At 38.9% G+C, this 27,410-nt stretch overlaps 1 protein-coding gene across 1 annotated transcript in view; it reads right to left on the bottom strand.

Annotated features, from left to right (window-relative positions):
- LOC136862876 (small G protein signaling modulator 3 homolog) overlaps positions 1-27,410 on the bottom strand; it is a 312,577-nt gene that overhangs the window by 71,006 nt on the left and 214,161 nt on the right. The window contains exons 11-12 of the mRNA XM_067139149.2: positions 3,374-3,471; positions 2,964-3,143 (exon numbers count right to left, since the gene is read on the bottom strand). Of these exons, the coding sequence (XP_066995250.1) occupies positions 2,964-3,143; positions 3,374-3,471 (278 nt within the window). The remainder of the gene's footprint in view (positions 1-2,963; positions 3,144-3,373; positions 3,472-27,410) is intronic.

The following is a 27,410-nucleotide window of genomic DNA, read 5'->3' on the forward strand; positions in this document are numbered from 1 at the left end:
CATAAACGCAAAATTGCAATAACAGCAGTCCAAGAAACCCGATTTACTGATGATGTGGCTTTTGAGTCAGAAGGTTATAGAGTAATCAAGGGGAAACCAGCATCTAAGAACACACATGGCTCCAGCGTTTTTGGTACAGCTTTTTTAGTACAACGTGATATAATGGATTCTGTCATCGGATTTACATCAGCTAGCGAACGCATCTCTGTGTTATCTCTAAGATGTGGCAACAAAGGATACTCTATTGTAAATGCACATGCTCCAGTTAATGATGACAATAAGAAGAACCCTGAAAAGGTCGAAAGTTTCTGGCAGATGCTAGAAGACGAGATCGGTAAGATCCCCGGTCACCATGTCAAAATACTCGTAGGTGACTTCAACGCTCAACTGGGAAAAGAACGACAGTACCAAGATATACTGGGGCCTTACACAGCACATATACGAACAAACACCAACGGCAAGCGCTTAATTGAACTGTGTAGATTACATCAGTTGAAGATCATGTCCACAGTTTTCCCCAGAAAGCCAAAATAACAGACCACCTGGCAATCACCGAACGCAGCTATAGGATCATTTCAAATCGATCATGTTGCAATCAGTGTAAAATGCAGGAAAGGGATCATGAATGTCAGAGTTCGTAAAGGATGGAATGTTGATTCTGACCATTTCTTCACACAAATAAAGACCAGATTACTGCCAAAACGAAATATACCTTCTACCACAGTTCCACCAAGGATTGATCCCCAATTCCTGTCGGAGAATAAAGAACGTTTTGCAACCGACATCTTGCAAAAAGATATGAAAGACTGGAACCAACTGAAGTCCACCATATGCGAAATGACCAATAACCTCGGACAACCTCGAAGGAAGAGACGACATAGATGGTGGAATACTGAATGCGATCTTGCAGTTGATGAGCGTGCCGCAGCGTGGACGAAGTGGTACTTGACTAAACGAAAGGAAGATTGGGAGAATTTCAGAATGATGCGGAAACTGTCGAGTAAGACCATCAGACGTGTGAAAAGATCTTACGATCGGTCAAGACTGGAGAAGTTAGATGAAGAATTCAAAATGTACAACACCAGAAACTTTTATCGGGCCTTCAAAGAGGAACTTTCAGGTTATAAACCACAATGTCTTCACTTTAAGAATACAGACGGGGAGTTGGTCACCTGCAACAGCCAGAACGTGGAACTTTTGGCAAACTACTTTGAGCAGCTGCTCAATTGCGAAGAGCCCACGGAAAGATTACCTGTTGAAGATCCTCCAGAGATACACCTCCCATCTAACCCACCAATAATGCAGCAAGTTGCTAATGCCATCGGACATCTTAAGAACTGCAAAGCACCCGGGGAAGATGGCATCATTGCGGAAGCTCTAAAAGCAGGTGGAAATAAGATCACAGAGGCCATACACCAGATCTTGATCGATTGCTGGGAGACTGGCAGGATCCCTGATGACTGGAAATCAGCTATCATACACCCTTTACATAAAAAAGGTGACCACAGTGATGTCAACAACTACCGAGGGATATCTCTGTTGTCAGTAGCATACAAAGTGCTGTCAAGGATTTTACTGGACAATGTAGAAAGCCAATGTGATCGAACGATTGGTGAATATCAAGGAGGATTTCGGCGGGGACGGTCTTGTACCGAGCAGATCTTCAACCTAAAAACCATCCTCCAACTAAAACAAGTAAGGAGTATGAACATCGCTGTGGTTTTCGTCGACTTTAAAAAAGCTTATGATTCCATCGACCGCCAGACACTCTTCTCTGTACTGCAAGAACGAGGTGTTGATTACAACACACGCACCCTCATCCAACAGACTCTTACGGATACAACATCTAAGGTGAAGTTCAGGGGAGAACTATCTCGGACTTTCAAGATAAAATCTGGAGTACGGCAGGGTGATGGCCTCTCACACATTCTGTTTAATCTAGTGCTTGATAAAGTCATCAAGAACTGGGAATGTATACTGAGGAATCTAGAAATCAAACCAGTTGCCATTGGAGCCGGGACTCGAAAGATTGAGATCAGGTGCCTAGCATTCGCAGATGACATTGCAATCCTAACCAACAACTCTAAGGATGCTGTCATTGCTATTGAAGCCCTGCACGAGATAGCGGTGAAGGCTGGATTACACATATCGTATGACAAAACTAAGTACTTTGAGACTCGGCATCCCGGTAACCCCCCTTTGACGACCATACATGGAACGATTGGGAAAGTCAATCGCTTCCGCTATCTTGGTGAATGGGTCCACCCCAATGGTAGAGACGGTACATCCAACCTAGAAAGGTGTAACAAACTCAATGCAGCGTACCAACTATCCCACAACCATTATAATAAGAGGTGCATTTTGAAAAATGCTAAGATCTGTCATTACAAAACTGTTGTCAGACCACAGTTTTTGTACGTCTCAGAGACCCTCCTGATGAACAAAAAAGGCACCATGGATGATCTAGAGAAAGCCGAAAGACGTATCCTCAGGAAAATTCATGGACCGAGATTGCTCCCAGATAGAACCTACAGACTTAAATCGAACTCTGAGCTGTATCGACAGTTAGAATCAGCCAATACCAGCATGCGACGTAGGAGGCTTAAGTTCTATGGACACCTACAACGAATGGACAGCAACAGGCTTACCAAGAAGATCTTTTCTTTGGTTAAAAGCTACAAGACTGGAAGCTTGTGGCTTAATGAAGTACAGAAGGACTTGGATTCGACTGGGATTTCAGATATTGATATAGAAGATCGTTCCTAATTTTGTGCTATGGTACAGTCTTGGACCCCACCACCTAGAGTTCCTAGAAGTCGGAAGCCCCTTTCACAGGAGAGAAAGGAGAAATTATCAGCAGGGCTCAAGAGATATTGGGAACAAAGAAGAGCATCGAGGAAGAACTAGTCACCAGCGCTCCTTAGTGGGCTTAAATCAATAATAATAATAATAATAATACTCACCTAGAAGAGCCTTGGCACGACGTTTACGGTTTCGAGAAACATTAACATAATTATCATGATCTCGAGCATGACTTTCCATTGTATAATCAGGTACAAGAACAATTTTGCTCAATTTTGGCTCCATCGACATGAAATGACGAGCAACTTGTAGTATTGCTTCACGCAGATCCACAAGAATTTCTGCAAAAGTGAAGAATATTAATTAAAATATGATGCCGAATGAAAATTAAATGAGAAATAAGGACTCTGGAATATAATATATGCTATCCAATAGACCACGCATGACATACAGAGAGAATTCAATTAAAGAGGAGGGAAGCAGAAGAGGACAAATTCATTTGTGACTGGAACTCTATTGGGTGGAGCAATTATTTCAATACAAACACATTCCAATGTTCGAATGTTCTTACCAGTTTGACGAATATTTTTAGATTTTATATCATCTTCACTAGTTTCTTCACCAAACAGTAATAGCTGAATCATAGATTTGGATTTCTTAACTTGCCGCCTGAAAGAAGAATTACATTCTTAAAAATGGCTTTAGGTAGCACTCACTACTTAAGGTGAAAAACCTGAAAATGTGACCTTTGGACTTGAACTGGTATCTCTTACCCTCCAAATCACAGTAATAGAGGAAATGTGCATTTTACATGATTCTACACAGTATCATCATAGCTGTACAAGATAATTATATTTCAGCTTTTTGATGCTGAATAGGTACCAGTGGAGTGACCTGTCGGACACAGTCCACATTACTGTGAATCTGTATGATGATTTAATTTTAATTTCGTGTGGCTATTTCTAGCCCAGTGCAGCCCTTTTAAGGCACACCCTCCGATGAGGGTGGGCGGCATCTGCCATGTGTAGGTAACTGCGTGTTATTGTGGTGGAGTATAGTGTTATGTGTGGCGTGTGAGTTGAAGGGATGTTGGGGACAGCATAAGCACCCAGCCCCTGGGCCACTGGAAATAACCAATGAAGGTTAAAATTCCCAACCCAGCCAGGAATCGAACCCAGGACCCTCTGAACCGAAGGCCAGTACGCTGACCATTCAGCCGACGAGTCAGACATCTGCATGATGATTTATTAGCATACCCAGCCAACCTTGTTAGAACAAAAAGAAATGTTCATAATATTAAAATTCCTTTTAGAGATAGTTTTTTTTTTTTTTTTTTTTTCAAAGTAAGCATTACTTATGGTAAGAGATCTGAAAGTGTGACCACCTTCAGTACCTCAGTCTGAATCCACACACTCCCCAGGAGTACATTAACAGACTCTTCTAGAATAGTCAGCATATGAGAAAATCATTTTTCAATAGTTTAATGTAGAATATCTATTTGGGCAAAGTCTGTTTATGGATCATGATGGTGGCTGTACCTAGTAGTTGTAGTAGTGGTGATGATAAAATCCATACTCTTTAAGTCTTCCCTACCTCTTGAAAAATATCCAGTTTTCATAGGATGCAAGAACAGTACAGATTTAAGCATTTATTTAAAAAGGAAATCATAGTACTGTAAATGACTCCTTGAATTTTTATCATGGCATTAAGTGGTAAAAATGCAAATCATCTTCATGGAGTGTTTTGTAATTTGCCTGAAATGTGCTGAAACTGATGACCCATCCCTTGTTCAGTGTACATTATTCAACCCTCTGCCTTAGTACTTCTGACTTCAATCAGAGCATGCATCCATAAGATACGAAGTGCATTAGCATTGAGTGGATTCACTCCCCTTTCTTATAAATAATGAACCAACTCCCCAAAACTAGGCATGGGGTTTAGTTTGCATTTTTTCAAGCAGAAACCAGCCAAATGGTGAAGTTCTCTTTCTTCTTTTGGGTGAAAAGAAGCCAAATTGATAGTGTTGCTGAATAAATCCATTTACAGTGTGAAGGACACAGAATTCTGTACAGATCTACAATTAGGTCCTGGAAGTATTTAGCAATAATGCCTTAACTCTACTGCATTTCTGGGAAGATAAAAATTATGAGCTTCATAAGGAAACTACAAAGGCAAGTACATGTAAAAAGTAATGAACATATAAACTCAAACAATTGTCACATAGAGGTATTACAAACAAATGAAACACAAATAATGTGCAGAAATTTGCAGAAATTTTCAAGATTTAAGAATAAGCAAAGTGAAAAACACAGCTGCTAATCACAGGAAAAACATTTCATTTATTCTTCAATTCTTTTTCAAATTGTGATTTAATAAATTTGCACAGGATTGTAGTTATTGATCAGTAACTGCCTGTTGAACATTTCTATTGTGTACCTCCAATAGAGCCAATGGCATAGTCGTATTGAACCAGTAGGTCCTGTAAGGTCTTCAGTACTTTGATGATAGATTACATGACACTAGCTGGAGGAGGGGGGGAGGATATAATAATAATGCTATTTGCTTTACATCCCACTAACTACTCTTTTACGGTTTTCGGAGACGCCGAGGTGCCGGAATTTAGTCCCGCAGGAGTTCTTTTACGGGCCAGTAAATCTACCGATACGAGGCTGACGTATTTGAGCACCTTCAAATACCACTGGACTGAGCCAGGATCGAACCTGCCACAATGGGGTCAGAAGGCCAGCGCCTCAACCGTCTGAGCCACTCAGCCCGGCGGGGGAGGGGGGGGAAGGAGTGATAGAAAGGTACTAGCCACCTTAAAGTGAGTAAACTCTAGCTCAGGATATTTGATCAAAGTCTCCTGTTTTAGCTGGAGACGGTGACTATTTCGCAAATATCCAGGTTTGGATAAGGTACAGTGCATTTTTCTCCAATGACGGACAGAACTACCACATAGTGGGAATGAATAAGCTAAATTTGTAAACGATTAAGCCTACTGGACTTGCAACGTATCAGTAATGTAGCTGTTGCTCTTAGTATTTCTGTTAGTGGTCCAAGTCAACTCCAAGATACTACAAGTTCTCCAACAGTCAATTTTGGAAATCTTTCTGAGGCACGTAACTGACATACCAAGGTCTGTTGTAATCAAAAATTTTTCTTTTCATTTCTATATAACATTTATTGATAATGTCTATATTATGTGGCCTGTTACCAAGTATGCCTTATTATAATAAACTGAAATACAAGGGTTTGTTAACAGAGCAACCACAAACACTATGACCAAAATTATTGTGCGTCCATTGTACTTTATGACAAAGTGTCATATCCTATTCTAATCAGTTACCAATATATTGATAGCACAATGTTGTAAACCACAACAGTACTATATAAGTACTCAGTCAATAAGAATCCACCTCATTTTGTATTTGAAATGTCCTCTTTCTCAATGTCCATAACTGTTGCATATTTCTGCAGGGTCATCTGTCTGGTGGACAATGCCATACTCCTCCATGATAACGCTATAATCAACAATGCAGTTCCCCTTGGGGACCTTGTACCATGATGGGTGTGAGTCATGCTCATTGGTGTATGATAGCCAAGGCGTTCTTGAGTATCGTCCTGTTTGTAAGGGTCACATCATCATTGCCCAGTACTACCTCATATTTCTGCAGGACCATCCGTCTGTACAATGCCATACTCCTCCATGATAATGCTACAGTCCACAATCCGGCTCCCCTCAGGGACCTTGTATAACAATGGTGGGGGGAGTCCTAGAGAACACCTTCCCTATTCCCTAGAACCTGGTCCATGCACCTTTGACATAGTGACCACAGAAATGTTCTCTCAAGTTTCCCCGATTTTCCCTGACCTACAAAGAAAAATTTCCCTGACTCATGAAAACTGAATGACAAGTTAACTTGCCAAACAGCATGTTTTACAAGGAACAAGAAAGGAAATTCCAGCCTCCACCATCCCCATAACTGGTCTAATTTCATCTCAACTTCCTATTTTCAATTATTTATGGAAAAACAATTACATTGATGGCACTTTACATATAAACACATATTTTAAAGGTAACATGTACCTTTATCTTATTTCCAATGAACAAAATACAATTAACTTATTAATAGAGAAATTCAAATATGAAAATAAAGTTATTTTACCACAGCAATCCAATACTATTTTATGTGGATTTAAAGCACTCTTGAGATCAAAAGCAATTAACTTGTGTTTGTAATGTAGATGAATATAACAAATTCCAATTGGTCTATGTCTTTATGCAAAGCAGTTTTCAAATTTGAAGATCAGTCAGAAAAGACAGGAATGAAAGAAGAAACGTTTGCACTCATCAAAAAGACTACCATTTCATTTTAGCATGTCAAACAGGGCTATCTTTAAAAAAAAAAAATGTACAGAGACCTGAAAGAAATGAAAAAGGTCCCAGTCAATTTTAGAGATTCCAGTTCTCATGGCTCCATTCAATGTACGCAAAATGCAAATGCCTATATCAAGAAGAGATTTGTCCTTGGGGTTTAGCACTTGCAGATGATTTTCAAGTTTTTTAATAAAACATAAGTTAACATTCAGCCTATCCATTGAGACTTGCAAAATATTTCCTAAAGGTAAGGAGATTCCATGTATAAACTCATTTCTTAAGTGATCTGCACTTAACCTGCCTAAAAATACACTGTTCCAATACCTTGTTGCAACTTTTTGAAGATTTACATCCCAAAACCTTACACACAAGTCCATTTGACCTCTTTGAACAAATTTGTGAAAACGATTCATCAAAACAAACAATGTATTCAGAGCACTGCCTTAAGATATTTTGCAAACTTTCTTTAAAATATGGGGCTAGGCTAATCCATAATTTATAACATAGGAAGCCTTAGTAATGCCCATAGTATAGTTTTGAGCAATTTTACTGTCTGGGAACATTGTTTTAAATGCTGCAGTGGTTTCATTACAAGAGTTGAGAAACATCTTTCTAGTGACAACCTGGAGAGCCCACAAGGCTGCAGCCGATGTAACATGACCTCAATTCACATTGAAAGTCTTTAAACTCCTTTGACTTGTTCCTGGCACTGCTAATTCCTTTGTAGCTGTGGATTTAGTGCTAATTCTTGGCTGCGTATCTTCAAGTGGAGGTGGAGTAGAAGTATTCTTTGCAAAGAAAGAAATTGCTGACTGGGAAGGCTTAGCTTTCATGTATTTTATATGAGTAGGTCCTTTAGCATGAGAAGTGACTGCTTGTTTACCCATATTACTAGGTTTGAATGATTTACAACACACTTTACAATATGCTGAAGTTGCATCATTTACCAATATGTCCAACCAACCACTCATTTCGGGAAACACTTTACTGTCTAGGCAAAGTTTATTAAATGTACACCGTTTGTTAGCCATTGCCATGATTTTCAAGAAAGCATCCTAGAACTGGAAAAAAAAAAAAAAAAAAGAGAATAACATTAAAATGGTTGAAAGAAATGACACAAGGGCACAACAAAAACTGGCAGAATTGTTAAACTCTTCTTGTGAAAAAATACCTGAAAAAGAAATGCTACAATAGCCTGGGTTACAGCAGACTAGAGCATAAAAATATCCCCTCAAATCCATCATTGGAAAAGATTTCCCTGACTTTCCAGATTTTTTTGTCTATTTCCCTGACTTTCCCTGACCAAAATTGTTTTCACTGACTTTCCCTGACTTTCCAGAATGTGGACACTATGCTACAGTAACCCACACCATCTCTGCCATTGTAATGGCATATCGCCAACAGGTGGCAAACATTGTTGCATCTCACACCACTTTCCACCCATCACTGGCAATCAGTGCTGATGTCCTGGGAATATATTTTGAAGGATGTTAGCCATTTGCAAGGCACGTTTCTGTTCAGTTTGTTCACAATAAAAGACTACAACACTGCATTCTACGTGTGTATCTTTCCATTGCCAATTCTGCCGTTAGCTCGTGTACCCCGACCCCATTTGATGGTAGCAAGGAGATGCACATTTCCGCGACCTTCGAATACATATTGTGGATTTCCCACGTCCTAACATTATCACATGATATAACACAATGGCCATACTTATGAAATGATACAGGTGTGTTAGTAGTAGTAGTAGTAGTAGTAATAATAATAATAATAATAATAATAATAATAATAATAATAATAATAATAATAATAATAATCTCCAAATACATGTAGGTACACATCCTCATTCTCTGTTCTTTCCTACCATCTCTCTCCCAGACAGATCATTTTTTAATTCCACAACTTCATTGTCTGGGCTTGTATGTTACCGTTTGACAAACAAGAACTGTCAGATCTGAACAATGTAGGACAAAAGAGGTAAAATAAATAATAGAGCTCCAGGTTAGGTCTCACAGCATTCTCAATTTCTATGCTCAAATGCTATCAGTCTTTTAGCCCCACACTATTATGTCCTTCAGTCCATTTATGCAAATGCTTAGAGAAATTAGTACAGTAAGGTCCATGTTCAAACCACAAACTCTTCTTCCTAGTGATTTAACATTACATTAACACATACAGGTCTTTGTTAGCAGTTGGAAAGAAAAGTGTTGGATCCAGGACTAGAAAAGTAGTGACTATGGCTTTTTCTTTTACAATTAGCTTTACGCCACACTGACACAAAGAGGTCTTATGGAGACGATGGGACAGGAAAGGCCTAGGAGTGGGACGGAAGCAGCCGTGGCCTTAATTGAGATACAGCCCCAACATTTGCCTGGAGTGAAAATAGGAAACCATGGAAAACCATCTTCAAGGCTGCCAACAGTGGGGCTTGAACCCACTATCTCCCGGATGCAAGTTCACAGCTGTGCGCCCCTAACCACATGGCCAACACGCCCGGTATGGCCTTAATTAAGGTTCAGCCTGATGTAAAAATGGGAAGCCATATAAAATCATCTTCAGCATTGTTGAGGTTGGGATTCAAACCCATAATTTCCTGAAAGCAAGCCAGTACACACATTATCTTAATTCTGTAGCTCCTGTGCTTGTATCGTATTGCCTTATCAAACAACATATCATTTTGGTTGGTTGGAAGAAGCTTTGGTAGTTATTGAACAAATTTTACATAGAACAACACATTTAAGAAAGCTCCCTTGTGATCAGTTCAGTCTCAGACTAGCAGTGTTATCCATCATTGATGAGATGGGACAGCTGTCCACACTAATCAGAAGAAATGAATACAAATTTCGAGCATCCCATTTGGGTGTTGAAGAAGAGAAAGAGTTGGTTCACTGAAGAACCTGTTTTATTTTGCATGGATAAAGAGAGACGTGCTTCTGCTGATGCGGAACATACTATGTAGAATTGCCTGCGGGAGAAGCAGCTCAATTTGAGGTTAAATTATTGGTCATTGCAAAGGACAAATTATAATGTTATTGATTTTATGTTCCTCTAACCACTTCTGACAGTTTTCAGAGATGCAAGGAGCCAGAATTCTGTGCCGCAGGAGTTGATTTATGTGCCAGTAAATCTACTGACACGAGGCTGACGTATATGAGCATCTTCAAATACCACCAGATTGAGCCACGAATGAACCAGCTAAGTTGAGGTCAGAAGGCCGTCACATCGACCGTCTGAGTCAATCAGCCCGACAAAAGCACAAGTTGTATGGATCCTTGACCTAATGATCCGTGTAGTGGCCTTTGGTTCAGATGGCCCCAGGTCTGATTACCAACTGGGCTGAGGATTATAGCTACATCTGGTTAATTACTCTCACTCAGGGACTGGGCATTTGTGTTCATCTTAATACCAATCTTCATTTACACACAACACATCACACTATGCTACCAACCACCATAGAAACACATAATAGTAACTACATCCCTCCAGATAGGGTTGGTGTCAGGAAATGTATCAGGCTATAAAACTGGGCTTAATCCACAGACAGTGCTGACCTCAAGTAATGAGGAAGAAGAAGATGATGAAGATGGATTGCAAAGCACAAGTTGATGGGAAAATTGCAAGCACTTGAATTGAAATGAGTACTCATGGTATCCTCAGGAAAAGTACCACCACCTTGGCCACATCCAGTCAAAACAGTTGCCTCTATCAGATGTTTATGGTAGGCTTTAATGTGAAGATTGGTTCCATCGCACAACTTACACACAAGTTAACATGGCTTAGATTGTGCACGAGTATGACTGGTGCACTGATCTTTAAGATAAGTTGCAAGTAGACAGTAATTTTATCATCCAACAGACTCAGTGACATGCTGTGAGGATCCAAATCACTAATGACATAACCTAAGGCCGATAAAAAAACATAAATTTGCTCTGTTATTTCAAGAGTAAATAAAAAAACTACGAGACAATAATTGTTTAAAATAAGTGGATGCTTAACAGAGAGAGCATAGATTTTACAGAAAAACAATAGTACCGTATATGACAAAACATTATAAACATTCTTTTAAAAATCTAGTAAACCCTCAGCACAGTGAGTAATTTTGAAATCAAAAGTACCTTCAGACCTGCTCATGGAAGGATAGACCCTAAATATGAAGTTTGGTCAAACATTTCACCATAATGATGGAACAAATTAAATATAATCAAACACCGACATGAGGCTGCTGTATTTTGAGCACCTTCAAATACCACTGGACTGAGCTAAAATCGAACCTGCTAAGTCGGGGTCAGAAGGCCAGCGCCTCAACTGTCTGAGCCATTCAGCCTAGCAGAATTTGAACTACAACCACCTTCATGTGAATCCAGAGATGGAAAAACTCATATATGAGCTCCCTTATCTGCAGTTAATGTGCAGAAATGTTGTACAAATATAACTTCTAAGATGCCCAGGAACACTTAACAATATTAATTTTTTCCTTTTTAAATAGTTCACATTCTTTACTGATTGTTTTATTTTTCTCCCCCAGAGTAATAGTCAACATACATATATTTATATATACATAACTAAAGTTTTCACAATTACAAAGATGGGTACCTTCCACCGAATCAATACTTTATTATATCTTGTTTCTGAACAGAACCGGTTTCGACCTTCACAGAGGTCATCTTCAGCTGGTCATAAGATCTAGAGTTAACTTAACATATAATTTAAAAACATTACTAAGTCTAATGAAGAATGTCATATGATATGAGTGATGATATTAAAAGATACAATGATATTAAGTATCTTCTGGTTTTTAAAAATAAGCGCCGATGTTTACGTGACATGTACATGCTACTTAAAATTCTGGTGTACTGTTCGTAACACATAATTTGTTAAAACACAATTTCTATAACTTAAAATGTTCACAGTATTCTTGAGGTACACTTTGAAGTTTAATTAATGTTGGTAAAGCGTTGCATACGTTACAGGCATGTTTGTACCAAGGATTATAAAATACTCAATGATGTGGACTGTGACGAAAACTAGTAACACATAATTTGTTAAAATACTATAACTTAAAACGTTCACAGTATTCTTGAGATACACTTTGGAGTTTAATTAATGTTGGTAAAGCGTTGCATACATTACAGGTGTGTTTGTACCAAGCATTCTAGAATGTTCAATGATGTGGATTGTTCATCTTGTGCATTCATACAGTTTGTTATGTTGAATGATTTACATTAAAATATTGTAGTATCTCATTAGTTTCTTTAGTACTAATCTCTTTATATGATATAAAATAGGTGCAGATGCTCCCTCTTTGTAGTTGTGTTGTTGGACATGCTAGTAATCCCCGAGGACAGAAAAGAAACGAAGTATAAGAATTTTGCCAATTAGAATGTCTACTGAACGTGTGGATTGATGGGGGCTTACTTACATTGTGCTGTTGGTTTGTCGATGTGTACTGTTAGGGAACACGTCGTGCACTGCTCTGTGAACGTTTAGGGCTGGTACTTGTGATTACGGAGAGGGGAAGTTGAGGGGCAAGAGAGGTAATGATAGGGGGAGGTGAGGTAGAGCGGGGCGTGTCTTCTGGAGGTTCCTTGATGTGTATCGGATTCTGTTTCTCAACTATTTTTAAGTAGGTGTTTTCTAAAAACAGGATGACTGTATTAAAGAGGATATTAACTCTAACTGTAATTTCATTCAAGTTAAAATTTTGGTTAGCATATTGATCCATACTAACATAAAATGTAATGTAAATGTAATGTAAAATGACCAGCTGAAGATGACCTCTGTGAAGGTCGAAACCAGTACTGTATAGTAACAAGATATAATGAAGTATTGATTAGGTGGAAGGAACCCATCTTTGTAATTGTGAATACAAAGTATCAATACGGACATGAAACTGATAGATTATAATAACTAAAGTTTGGCCTTATCAATGTCATGTACTCTTGTTGTTTGAGCCATCAGTCCATAGACTGGTTTGATGCAACTCTTTATGCCACCCTATCCTGTGCTAACCTTTTCATTTCTACATAACTGCTGCATCCTACATTTGCTCTAATCTGCTTGTCATATTCTTCTCTCTCTCTCTCGTTTTTTTTTTTTTTTTTTTTTTTTTTTTTTTTACAAGTTGCATTACGTCGCACCGATTCAGATAGGTCTCACTGCGATGATGGGGCAGGAAGGGGCCAGGACTGCAAAGGAAACAGCCGCGGCCTTAATTAAGGTACAGCTCCAGCATTTGCCGGGTGAGAAAATGGGAAACCACGGAAAAACCATCTTCAGGGCTGCCGACAGTCGGGTTTGAACCCATTATCTCCAGAATACTGGATACTGGCAGCATTCGTCTGTAGCACTACATTTCATAAGCATCTATTCTCTTTCTTTCTGAGATCGTTATTGTCCATATTTCACTCCAGACAATAGTCTTCAAAAACATCTTTCTAATTCCTATATCAATGTTCAAAGTGAGCACATTTCTTTTCTTAAGAAAGGCTTTTCTGGCATGCATTAGTCTGCATTTTATGTCCTTCTTACTTCTGCCATCGTTAGTTATTTACTACCCAAGTAACAATATTTATCTACCTCCATTAAGACTTCATTTCCTAATCTAATATTTCCAGCATCACCTGACTTCATTCGACTACACTCCATTACTGTTGTTTTGGATTTATTTATTTATGTTCATCTGTACTTCTTACCCAAGACTCTGTCCATACCATTCAGCAATTTCTCCAGATCTTCTGCAGTCTCAGATAAAATAACAATATCATCAGCAAATCACACGGTTTGGATTTCCTCTCCTTGGATTGTGATTCCCATATCAAATTCCTCTTTGATTTCTTTTACTGCCTGTTCAAAAACCAAATAATCAACCCATAACCAATTCAACAATCTTCACCATGGACTAACAAAATCAAAAATACTTTTCTTAATTTTCAAAATGCAAATTTATGAAATGTTAAAACACCATGGTGATTATTCTACAATAGAAATAAGTATGTCCTCCTTATGAATGAATGAGTACTTATACCCTATCAGTCATGCACTGTATGAAGCCATAAAATTTCCCTTGTGGTAAACAAGCCCACTCTATGGCAGCAGCTGGGCTGAGTAACTCAGGTGGTAGAGTGGTGGCCTTCCGAGTTAAAGTTGGTGGCTTCAATCCCGGCTCAGTCCGGTGTTATTTGAAGGTGCTCAAATATGTCAGCCTCGTGTTGGTGGATTTACTGGCATGTAAAAGAACTCCTACAGGAGAAAATTCTGGCATCTCAACATCTCCAAAAAGCAAATAGCATTATTATTATTATTATTATTATTATTATTATTATTATTATTATTATTATCATCATCATCATCTATGGCATCATTGGTAAGCTCCTAAAGACTAGAAGGTAGGGTTGGATGTTACAAAAACTGCCACATTCAGTTTGTCCCATGCATGTCCAATTGCATTCATGGCAGGAGACACTAACGGCCAGTCCATCTGGCTGATGCTATTTCCTCGAGGATACTGACATACTGTCCAGCCCCAGGACTAACTGGTTAGCATGCTAGCCTTTGGTATAAGGGGCTTCCAGGTTCAATTCCTTTCATGACTTATCAATTCCAAATAAATGTACTTTTCTGTGCATATTTACAGCTTTTGGTGTATTTTAGAGTAAATTTATATGAAGGTTGGAACTTAAATAGTGGCAACTATTTATTTACAACAGATACAAAAGAGTTACATGCTAGCAACCTTTACTGTCCTTCAATGTAGTCACCAGAGTTGTGTATAACCCGTTGCCAGTGATGTGGAAGTCGTAGTATACCTTTAGCAGAGTCTGTTCTGTTGATGGTGCAAATGGAGCGGTCTACTGCCTGTCGAATCTCTGCAACAGTTCTGAAGCGAATGCTCACAAATCGTCTGGTTTCGATCACTGTCCAGTAACGCGGCAAGAGCTTGCACTTCTTCTTCACTGAGGCTCGTAGGACGACCTGCCCGATGAATCTCCGCCACAGTTTGCCGACCATCGTTGAAGGCTTTTACCCAACGTGCCACTGTTCTGTAAGGAAATACAGATCCCCCGCAAACCTCTTGAAGACCTTGATTACAATGTCGTGCTGTACAACCTCTGGCACATTCAATCTTGATCCAACTCCGTTGTTCCTGTTTGGAAAACATAGTGACAACGTTATGTTAGAGCGCTAGCTCACAAGTGACTGTGTTTCTCTCGCTTGTACGCACGCAGGTGATGTGGGAAGGGCGAGTCCATTTGCTCTGAGGTAAGGTAGGTATGTAACCAACGTGTGCTATCAGCGACAATATTAGATTCCGTTGCATAGCTTCTCCACAGCAGTGTTGCCACTATTTAAGTTCCAACCCTTGTACATAATGCATATTTCAGACTTTATAGCATATATTTAGATGATTATATAGCATATTATGTTAACTTGCATGATAATGCCTTTTATGAATATTGCTTCATATGAGAAAGAGGACACACATTGGTTATTTCCTCTGGTTCGCCCACCTGGTGCCAAGTCTGTATGGTCCGACACCATGGTAATCTGGTTTGAGTCCCACTGGTGGAAAACATGTTCACCATCAACACAATTTTTAATCACTAGATTGAGTGCCAAAAGTCCAGATTCAATTACAAAACTCTTTGCAGAGTTCATATGGAGTGAGGGTATGTGACATTGTAGATGCTGATTCTTCTGGTGGATGGAGACATTAAGCCTTGAGCTGACCCACTGGTGTCAGTCTACAGGAGAAGGTTATGTGCCAAAACAGTTTCACCATCGTTCTGCATCATCATCATCATCATCATCATCATCATCATCATCATCATCATCATCATCATCATCATCATCTCACACCCAGATGCACAGGTTGCCCATAGATGTCAAGCAAAAGGATCTGCACCAGGTAAGCTGAACACGACCTCGGAGACTAGTGGAACTGAAAGCCTTACACTAACTAAATCCTCTGGCTTGGGGACAGGATGTTATTTGCTGTCTTCAACATTAGATTACATCCTAGGTAGGGCATCATTCTTACCAAGTTTGCCATAGGCGTCAACTTGTAAGAGCTGCTCCAGGACGCTTCCAGAGGCCATATGCTTAAAACAATTAACTGGCACATCCTCGCAGTATAATGGGGGTTATACTGTTGTCTATTAAAATGTAGCAATCTCCAACATCACGTCTGGAAGGCTTAATAATAGAATATCTTGAATGTGTTGAGGGCCAGTCAGAGTGCCATGGCTAGTCTGCATGTCCCAGTGGATGAATGAAATACTTCCATAATATTTTAATCAGAACAAACACAGTAGCCTCTCCAGCTTTCAAGTCTGTTAAGTCATCAAGTCCAGATTTCCCTCTGGTTCTCGTATCCTCTGTTACCAAGCTCATTAGTCTTTAGGTAGCCTATCAAAACAGTACTACAAATGGTCAGTACTCAACTATTCTTGAGGTCTCCAGATAAAAACCCAAAAGAGTTGATTACCATTTCAAGGAAATTAGAATAATATAATTAAAACTTGGAACATTTACAGGAATTTAAAAAATCCTTTATTTCAAGGTTCTTTATACATACATACATTATCATTACAGACCGCTACGCCCCTCAGCATTCAATCTGCAAACCTCTGTGAATTTACTAAATGTCTTCACAATCTTCTATTTCCAACTAGTCCTGTGGCCTCATTTAGTACTATACCTCTTATCTTTAAATCGTTAGAAACTGAGTCTAACCACTGTCATCTTAGTCTTGCTCTACTCCTCTTACTCTCCATAACAGTCCATTATTCTCCTAGGTAACCTATCCTCCTCCATTTGTCTCACATGACCCCACCACCAAAGCTGGTTTATGCGTACAGCTTCATCGAGTTCATTCTTAACTTAGCCTTTATCTCCTCATTCTGAGTACCCTCCTGCCATTGTTCCCACCTGTTTGTACCAGCAATCATTCTCGCTACTTTAATGTCTGTTACTTCTAACTTATGAAAAAGATATCCTGAGTACAGCCTGCTTTCGCTCCCTAAAGCAAAGTTGGTGTGAAAATAGACCGATGTAAAGATATTTTCATCTGGGAGCTGATTTACTTCTTACAGAACACTGCTGATCACAACTGTGAGCCCACTGCATTAGCTTTACTACATCTTGATTGAATCTCACTTACTATATTACCATCCTGGGAGAACACACAACCTAAATACTTAAAATTATCTACCTGTTCCAGCTTTGTATCACCAATCTGACATTCAATTTTGTTGAATTTCTTACCTACTGACATCAATTTAGTCTTCAAGATGCTAATTTTCATACAATACTCATTGCACCTATTTTCAAGTTCCAGGCTTTCAGCACAATCGGCCATTAAGACCAAGTCGTTGGCATAGGCCAGACTGCTTACTACATTTCCACCTAACTGAATCCCTCCCTGCCACTTTATACCTTTCAGACTGGGCGTGCGGCTGTGAGCTTGCATCCGGGAGATAGTGGGTTTGAATCCTACTGACGGCAGCCCTGAAGATGGCTTTCTGTGGTTTCCCATTTTCACACCAAGCAAATGCTGGGGCTGTACCTATCTCATCGTCGCCCTAAGACCTATCTTTCAGTGCGACGAAAGCCACTAGCAAAAAACACCTTTCAGCAGATGATCCATGTAAACAATGAACAACAAAGGTGAAAGATTACAGCCTTATCTAACCCCTGTAAGTACCCTGAACCAAGAACTCATTCTACCATCAATTCTCACTGTAGCCCAATTGTCAACATAAATGCCTTTGATTGCTTTTATTAATCTACCCTTAATTCCATAGTCCCCCAGTATGACGAACATCTCTTCCCTCGGTACCCTGTCATGTTTTCTCTAGATCAACGAAACATAAACACAACTGTCTATTCCTCTCATAACATTTTTCAGTTACCTAGCGCATTTTGAAAATCTGATCCTGACAGCCCCCTCTGTGGTCTGAAACCACACTTGTTTTCATCCAGCTTCCTCTCAACCACTGATCGCATCCTCCCTTCCAAGATGCCAGTGAATACTTTGCCTGGTATACTAATCAATGAGATACCTCGATAGTTGTTGCAATCCTTCCTGTTCCCATGCTTATAGATAGGTGCAATTACTGCTTTTGTTCAATCTGAAGGTACCTTACCAACACTCCATGCTAATCCTACTACTCTATGAAGCCATTTCATCCCTGCCTTCCCATAATACTTCACCATTTCTGATCTAATTTCATCTATTCCTGCTGCTGCTTTATGACAATGGAGTTTATTTACCATCCTTACCACTTCCTCAAGCATAATTTCACCACCATCATTTTCTTCCTTCCCACGAGCTTGGTTGTTCATGACACCACCAGAAAGATTTCCTTTTACAGTAAGAAGATTTTCAAAATCTTCCCTCCACCTGTCTAGTGATTCCCCGGAATCTCTTATGAGTTCACCTGAATTACCCAAAACACTGTTCATTTCTTCCCCCCCCCCACCTTCCCAAGATTCTTCATTACTGTCCAGAAAGGTTTCCCTGCTGCTTGACCTAGCCTTTCCAGGTTATTACCAAAATTTTACCACAACTTCTTTTTAGATTCAACTATTATTTGTTTCGCTCTGTTTCTTTCATTTATGTACAATTCCCTGTCTACACCGGCCCTTGTTTGGAACCATTTCTGATAAGCCTTCTTTTAATATTTACAAGGTGCTCTCACTTCATCACTCCACCAAGATGTTAGCTTTTTCCCACCATTACACACAGTCGTTCCTAGGCATTCCCTTGCTGTTTCTACTACAGCATCCCTGTATGCCACCTATTCTCTTTCTATATCCTGATCCTGCTTACTGTCCACTGTTTGAAACTTCTCACTAATCATATCCATGTATTTCTGTCTAATTTCTTCGTCCTGGAGATTTTCTACCCTTATTTGTTTGCAGACAGATTTCACTTTCTCTATCCTAGGCCTAGAGAGACTTGGTTCACTACAGATCAGATAATGGTCTGTATCATCGAAAAATCTCCGAAAAACCCGTACATTCCTAACAGACTTCCTGAATTCAAAGTCGGTTAAGATATTTTCCATTATGGATCTGGTACCCCTAGCCTCCCACGTGTAGTGGTGAATAACCTGATGCCTGAAGAATGTATTCGTAACTGCTAAACCTATACTAGCACAAAAGTCCAGCAAACGCTCCCCATTCCTATTAGCTTCCATATCTTCCCCACATTTACCAATCACCCTTTCGTTCTATTTCCAACTCTCGCATTGAAATTGCCCATTAGCACTACCCTATCCTTACTGTTGACCCTGACTACGATGTCACTCAATGCTTCATAAAACATGTCTACTTCATCCTCATCTGCACACACAGGGTGAATACACTGAGACAATTCTCGTCCTAATTCCTCCAACTGCCAAATCTACCTACATCATTCGCTAATTTACATGCCTAACAGAAACAGTGTTGCGTGCAATAGTATTCCTGATAAACAGTCCTACCCCATACTCTGCCGTTCCCTTTTTAACACCTGTCAAGTACACTTTATAATCTCCCATCTCTTCCTCGTTATCTCCCCTTACCTGAATATCACTTACTCCTAGTACATCTAGATGCATCCTCTTTGCTGACTCAGCCAGCTCTACTTTCTTTCTTCCATAAGCCCCATTAATATTGATAGCTCCCCATCGAATTCCATTTTGTTCGCCAAGTTGTTTCCAAGGAGTCCCTCCCTCACCTGTCAAATGAGAGTGGGACTGTTACTCCCATAGGTCCGAGGCTTGCATTGGTGGTGGTGGTGGTGGTGGTGGTGGTGGTGGTGGTGGTGGTGGTGGTGTTGCTACTTGTGGTGTTATTATTGTTATTATTCCTACAGATCTATGAATCATTTTATTCCTGCCCAACAAATAGCCTTTTGCTTGAGAAATATATCAATGACTAATACCATACTAGTGTATGAATTCCATGAGAGTTTCTCATTCCCATTAGTTTCCATAGCTTCCTCAGTTGTACCCAATATTTTCCCAAATTACCTATTAGTGCTAAACTATCTTTACTACTGACCACCACAACTACATCCTTCAGTACCTTGTGAAATTTGTAGACCTCATCCTTGTATACTTCATATGAAAAATAATTCTCTCAAACATTAAAATTGTCCAAATCACACATTGACTACGACTGTCTGCAAAGAAACTTCTCAGAAGTAAAACATAAATGACATAAGTTAGCAATATACAGCCATACAATCAACAGCAGTATAGTTGAGTAGAGATCTACAGATAGCAATTCATTTTTTCTATAATATCGAATGCATGACTTAGCTACCTTGCTAGGCTTATAAATGTATAAACTTTGTATTCTTTTGTTGAATGAAATGCGCAGCCCCAAGATAAATGAGAAAACAGTGAATCTGAAATTTCTTGAGATATAAAAAAGCAATTTTTATGTACTTACACCATCCAAATCCAAAAAAAAAGTAATGGAGTGCAGTCAAATGAAGTCAGGTGATGCAGGTAATATTAGATTAGAAAGTGAAGTCTTAAAGGAAGTAGATGAATATTGTTACATTAGTAGAATAACTAATGATAGCAGAAATAGGGAGGACATAAAATGCAGGCTAGCACAAGCAAGGAAGGCCTTTCTTAAGAAAAGAAATTTGCTCACTTCGAATATTGATATAGGAATTAGGAAGACGTTTTCAACGACTTTCATTGTATGGAAGTGAAATATGGATTAACTAGCTCAGAAAGAAAGAGAATAGAAGCTTTAGAAATGTAGTGTTACAGAAGAATGCTGAAGGTGAGATGGGTAGATCAAATCATGAATGAAGATATAATGAATCAAATTGGTGAGAGGAGAATGTTCGGCAATATTTGATCACAAGAGGAGATACAATGATAGGACACATCTTAAGACTCCCAGGACTAGTTTGGTTAGTTTTGGTGGGAAGTGTAGGCAGTAAAAATGGCACGGGTAAACCAAGATATGAACACAATGAACAGATTAGAATAGATGTAGTAATTATGCAGAAATGAAAAGATTAGTACTGGATAGGCTGGCATGGAGGGCTGCCTCAAACCAGTCTATGGACTGATGACACAAACAACAACAACAACAACTGCAGCAGCATTCTGATAGTTATTAGAAAATAGATGCAAGACAGAATGCATGGATTGCACTTGTGGACTCTCTCATACTTTTATCCCACTGCCATATAGTGTCATTGCTTGTATAAGTTCAACATTCAACTGATCATCCTACAGAATGGTATATGACAATGTCTGCCTGTCAAAATCCTTAGGCTGAATACTCTGCAGCTAAGAAAAGAGAACTGTACATTCTCTTTTCCTTTCTTCTCCAGTAGGCCTTCTGGTGATGATAATTATCTTTGTCACTCAAATCACTGTTTACCATTTTTAATGGGTTGAAGAAGTATAAGGAAAGCAGACAAACTCCCCCACTTCACAATCCTTCAGAGCAGACCAGTGTGTGACCAGCCAGAATACTGAATTACCAACCAGTCCTAACACTTTCGAGTAGCTCCGCTTGCAGAAGGTTTCATAGTTACTAAGTTGCAAGTAATGGATTTCGTGATCTATGTATTCTGCCCTTCCCCTTTTAACACATGTTAAGAAATCTTTAAAATTATCAACCTTTGCTTTCTTCCTTCTCCTTACCTGAACATTGTCCGACTCATTGGCTGAATGGTCAGCGTACTGGCCTTCGGTTCAGAGGGTCCCGGGTTCGATCCCCGGTCGGGTCGGGGATTTTAACCTTCATTGGTTAATTCCAATGGCCCGGGGGCTGGGTGTTTGTGCTGTCCCCAACATCCCTGCAACTCACACACCACACACAACACTATCCTCCACCACAATAACACGCAGTTACCTACACGTGGCAGATGCCGCCCACCCTCATCGGAGGGTCTGCCTTACAAGGGCTGCACTCGGCTAGAAATAGCCACACGAAATTATAATTATATACCTGAACATTGCTAATGCCTAACACATCCAATCCTGTCTGCTGATAACATTCTTTTCTTTCTTTCTTTCTTTCTTTCTTTCTTTCTTTTTTCCTTCCTTCCATTCCTCCCTTATGCAAGTCTCGTTGATACTCCCAGCTCGCCATTGAATGCCAGAGTTTGCCGACTCGTTTCTGAGTAGTTCTTGATCTATCAAAAGACAGTAGAATCCCATCACACTCAAAGGAAAAGCTTGCTGAAAGCATTGTAAGGTGCTTTGATGACTATCTGTAAAGTAGTGAATTACCTCTCCTTATTCACAGCCCCAGTAATATTTTAACTCTAATGGAATAATGGACACCTCTGGTTTGGCAAGTTCTGTCCATCCATAACCCAGAGCAAGTCCAAGCAGATGGTGGCAATTACTGTTATAAGGGGGAAAAACAAATCATCAGCCTCTCCTAATAATTATTTCAGGAGAAAGAGGAAAATGTCCAGTCCTCTAAGAATGATAGTTTTCAGCAAAGGAAATGGAAGAGCTGTGAAAATCAGGAAATGGAGGACTCTTCAAACAATGCAAACTCAACACTAGTAGGGGTGAGAAGAACACAAGAAATGAGCAAAGAGATTGTATACAAAAGTTCAAAGATGGTAGCTTGGCACAACTCACCCATGGTTGTCTCACCATGCTCACTAGTTGCAAACACATGGGGAAGGAGCGAGTTCAAAGATGCTCATAACTCTCAAACTATGACGTGATTACACAGACCACAATAACTAAAGTCCATTAAATTCAAAAAAAATTTGCAAAAATTTGAACAGAAGAACAAGATAATGATGAAGGATACATGAAAGCAAAAGGAAATAAGAAAATGCTTACTAAATTCCTCCACCAAAAGGACATCACCTGTTAAAAAAATAATTCTACCAAAAAAAAATATTCACTAGTACACTTGAAAGGGTAGGGATATGCAGTAACATTTATTTTTTGTTTTTGCTATTTGCTTTACGTTGCACTGACACAGATAGCTCTTATGGCGACAATGAGACAGGAAAAGGCTAGGAATGGGAAGGAAGCGGCCGTGGCCTTACTTAAGGTACAGCCCCAGGCATCTGCCTGGTGTAAAAATGGGAAACCACAGAAAACCATCTTCAGGGCTGTCAACAGTGGGATTCGAATCCACTATCCCCCGGATGAGAGCTCACAACTGTGCGCCCCTAACCTCACGGCCAACTTGCCCGGTGCAGTCCATAAAAGATAACACTCTAATTGACTTTGAATTCAGGAAATCTGTAAGGAATATGCAAATATTTAGAGGATTCTTTGATGATTCTCATCACTACCCGATCTACAGTGAACCAAGTGCAGATAGAACCAAGATGAAGGAAGAACAGCCTCTCTCTGCAGGGGAACAAATATAGAAAAATTTTCAGAATAGGTCATTAGAAGCGCATGATCAGTTAAAAGTCGAAACAAATATAAAAATAATGAGGTCCAAATTATTGAAATGGGTGGGATAAAAGGATGCAGCACTAGAAATCGAAAAAAAAAAAAAAAAGATTGTTCACTAGTATACTTGAAAGAGCAGGGATATGCAATCCTTGAAAGGCTACACTGTAATTGGTAAAACAACTTGTTAAGATAGGCAGCAACATAGATCCTGGAAAAATGGTAAGAAACATGCCATTTGTTTAATGTCCCATCAATCATCCTAGAATTTAAAGAGACACTTAAGTCTCAGAATTTTATCTTAATATGGGGGTTCTTCAATGTCCCAGTAAATATACAGAAATGGGTCTCTCACATTTAAGCACTCCTAAATAATAACCAACTGCAATAGTATTAAATTCCAAAACCTTTAGTATAGAAGGCAAATATGCCTAAATAACTGACAACACAGCTGGATAACATAATCAGTATAACACATAAATATATTTGAAAGAACTATATAAATAGCTCAAACAAGCTCCTGTTGATAGGAAATATTGTGTACAGGAAAGGAATCGAGTCAAGAAAGAATTACAGAGTCTGACAAGAAGCAAGGAGAGGATTTCAGAAACAATCTGGAGACGATATATCAAGTGGCAAGGAAACCTTTTTGGAATGTAATACAGAACCTCAGAAATGAATGGAAAAACAGAAAGTGAACCTTAATTTTATGGATATGTTGGTTAAACTTATTAAAGAATATAAGCCATCAACAATATGAAGGAAACTTTTAACAGCCTAATTAGTATAAAAGATAATATTTTTGATATCTGTCTTTCTTTCTTATCCTACACAATTTCTACCTCAAACTGAAGATCTGTGAAGAGGTCCTACAAATTAGTTTAATGAAGCAGGGAAGTAGAAACAAGCTTGCTGATGGCTAAAAAGAAATGGATGCTGAAGAACTGGAATTGAAGACTGTATTGTATGAAGATGTGGGGATTGTCTTTTTTTTTTTCCTCCCCTCTTCCCACATCAACCTGCCACTGTGTTTATCCTATTACGTGTCCCCTTTTACATTTCTGTTATTCTATATACTATATTACTTGATTTGCCACTTGCTTTCTTACATTGCTTATATCTTTAAATATGTTATGGATCACACCACTACAATTTCTTTCTTTCTTTCTTTCTGTTCACCTTATTCTCTTATTACTGTTACTGGCCAAAATATAAGATGGCCTCACATACAAGATGATCCTGAATTTTTGGAAGGTATTTACAAGAAAATAATTTCAATTGCTTGCTGGAGCAAAGAAATTACGACTTACAAGAAAAATTAAAATAATAATGTTTTTGATTTTATGTCCCACTAACTACTACTTTCATAGTTTTTGGAGACAGAGATGCCAGTAAATCAATCGATAAGAGGCTGACGTATTTGAGCACCTTCAAATACCACTGGACTAAGCCAGGATGGAACCTGACACGTTGGGCTCAGAAGGACAGCGCTCTACCGTCTGAGCTACTCAGCCTGGCAGAAAAATTAAATAATGAATGTAATTACATTTTCAAGCTCACCTATAACAATATATCTTCAAGATAAAATATTGTGCACTTTCCTCAGTTTTATTCGGTAACAGTAATAGGCGACCAAGTTACCAGTGTAATTTGCCGGTATGTATTAAGCAATAGTAATGTGACTATGTAAACATAGTCCCAAATGCCACATCATTTCTTTACAATAGCCCAAGCTTGTTTTAAATTCACTTATCAGAACACTTAACTACAGATGGGAACTCTATTCATACAAGAGTCTTGAGGCTGGCAGTCAAAATCTCTAGAATCTCGCATATCTCGATTCAAAGTGAACAGTCCTGTGGTCTCTGCATGTATGTGCAAATTGCACATTGTAAATACTCGTCTCAAAGCACAGGACTCAAACAGTTTTAAAGGATCACATTTTTGGTTAAGCAGCCTGAACACATGCTTAATTTTTTAAAGAATGTTTTTCCTGTAATTGCATATTTTTTGTTAATATTACTATAACTGTTTATTTTAAAAAATAATGTAATAAAATCCAGTTTAGGTACTCTTTAAAAACAGATGAAATATTATTCCCAATTAAAAAATTAGTGTTATTTTTTCAAATTACTGTGTGCTTTCTCTTTTTTTAAATAAACTTTTTTGCATTTAACTATAAAATTATAACTACTTATTCATAAAAAAAAGTAATGAAGAACAAATTTAGTTTAAGTCAGAAATGCACCCGGCCAGGTAGAAGAGGTACTAGCAGACGCTTGACTGACTTGGCTCTTCAAATGGTGAATCATGTCCGATGCATTTCTGCTTTCAAAACTAATACAGTGGAAACAACTATTGCATTCCACTTTATTTCCTGAAACTGCTAGAAAATACTCTCAGGCTCACGATTTTCTTTCGGTAGCTATTAATGTGCACTAAAAATATTACATTAAATAAATTATGAGATGAAGGGCACAGATCTTCCTCACTCCCCATAAATCGAAGGCACAGGCCCAAATAAAATGACAGATACTGCTATCAAACTCATAGGTTGAATTGGTTGAATCAGATTTCTCACCACCATTCTTCTTGTATGAGGTTAATGCCATTTTCTTTGTATGGAACACCAAACCACCCCCTGACTCATCCCGTTGATCACAGGATCTCATTGCTCTCAGTGTATTGCATGATGTCAGAAGCATGCATCCTCTTCTCGAGTGTCTTGCGAGATGGGTCTCGCAAAGCAAGACCCTGAAAAGTTCTCCACCTTCTAACTTTGCAACTAATCGGATAACCCTGGTTTTGTTTCTCATTCATGAATTTAGTAACAGGCCCATTTTCCTGTCTTTGGTCCTCGGAATGCCTTTCTTGATGTGCTGGCATTCATAAACTATTCATAGTCTTTCTGCCAATGTCGTACCTTGCACTTGGAAATACCAAGCTTTTTCACAGCCTGTACATTAACATTTTCTGCCTGACATAAAACTCACAATTTGAAGTTTATATCGTAATATCCCCTCTCTCCTTTCTACTCGATCTACCACAACAGGAATAGAGACCAAAACTGAATGCATTAACACAATAATACCAAGCCAGACAACAGACCACAAGCCCCAAATGGGGGGGGGGAAAGAAGTCAAAGTTCAAGAAATTGACTCCCACTGCAATGTTAGGCTGTGCATATAAGATGACTATGGTGTTTGCAAGCATATCTTGACAAAACAAAACAATCTTATATATGTGGTTATTTTCTGTTCTACCATTCATGGCCATTAAAATTTAATTTCATCATTGTTGTAATATTAATTTATTCAATTGATGCCTTTATGATTTCTTTACTTACAGTATGTTTTCTTGCTGTCAAATGTTCGGCAGAAGCAGCCCGCAGTGTTATGTTTATTTTTTATTCTTTATATATAGGGATTGGTATGTGTTTATTAAATCGTAAACCTGAGCAGAAGTTAGGAAGGCTATTCTGCATGCCTTGTTATAGAAACTGGTCAATCTTGTTACTATGCTATTGTGATTATCAATTGATCACCACTGAAAGCAGTGTTTGGGTAAGGTCTCAAATGACTTGTGCAGGAGAGGCTTGCCTATTCCTCTTACTTCTTTACTTCTGCTCAAGTGATGTAAGGTTTTTATTCTGTTTCTAAATTTGTCAAACAATGCAGTACTCACTATTTTTCATACAACTGTGCATTTTATTTTTCTGATTGCTTCCTTTTATTTAACATGTACCTATACCATATGTGGGAAACTGGAGTTGGTCAACGATGATGATGATGATGATGATGATGATGTACCTTCTGAGATTGTCTGTTGGGTGC

The sequence above is a fragment of the Anabrus simplex genome, chromosome 2 (assembly GCF_040414725.1).
Source record: "Anabrus simplex isolate iqAnaSimp1 chromosome 2, ASM4041472v1, whole genome shotgun sequence".
NCBI classification, from domain to species: Eukaryota; Metazoa; Arthropoda; class Insecta; order Orthoptera; family Tettigoniidae; genus Anabrus; species Anabrus simplex.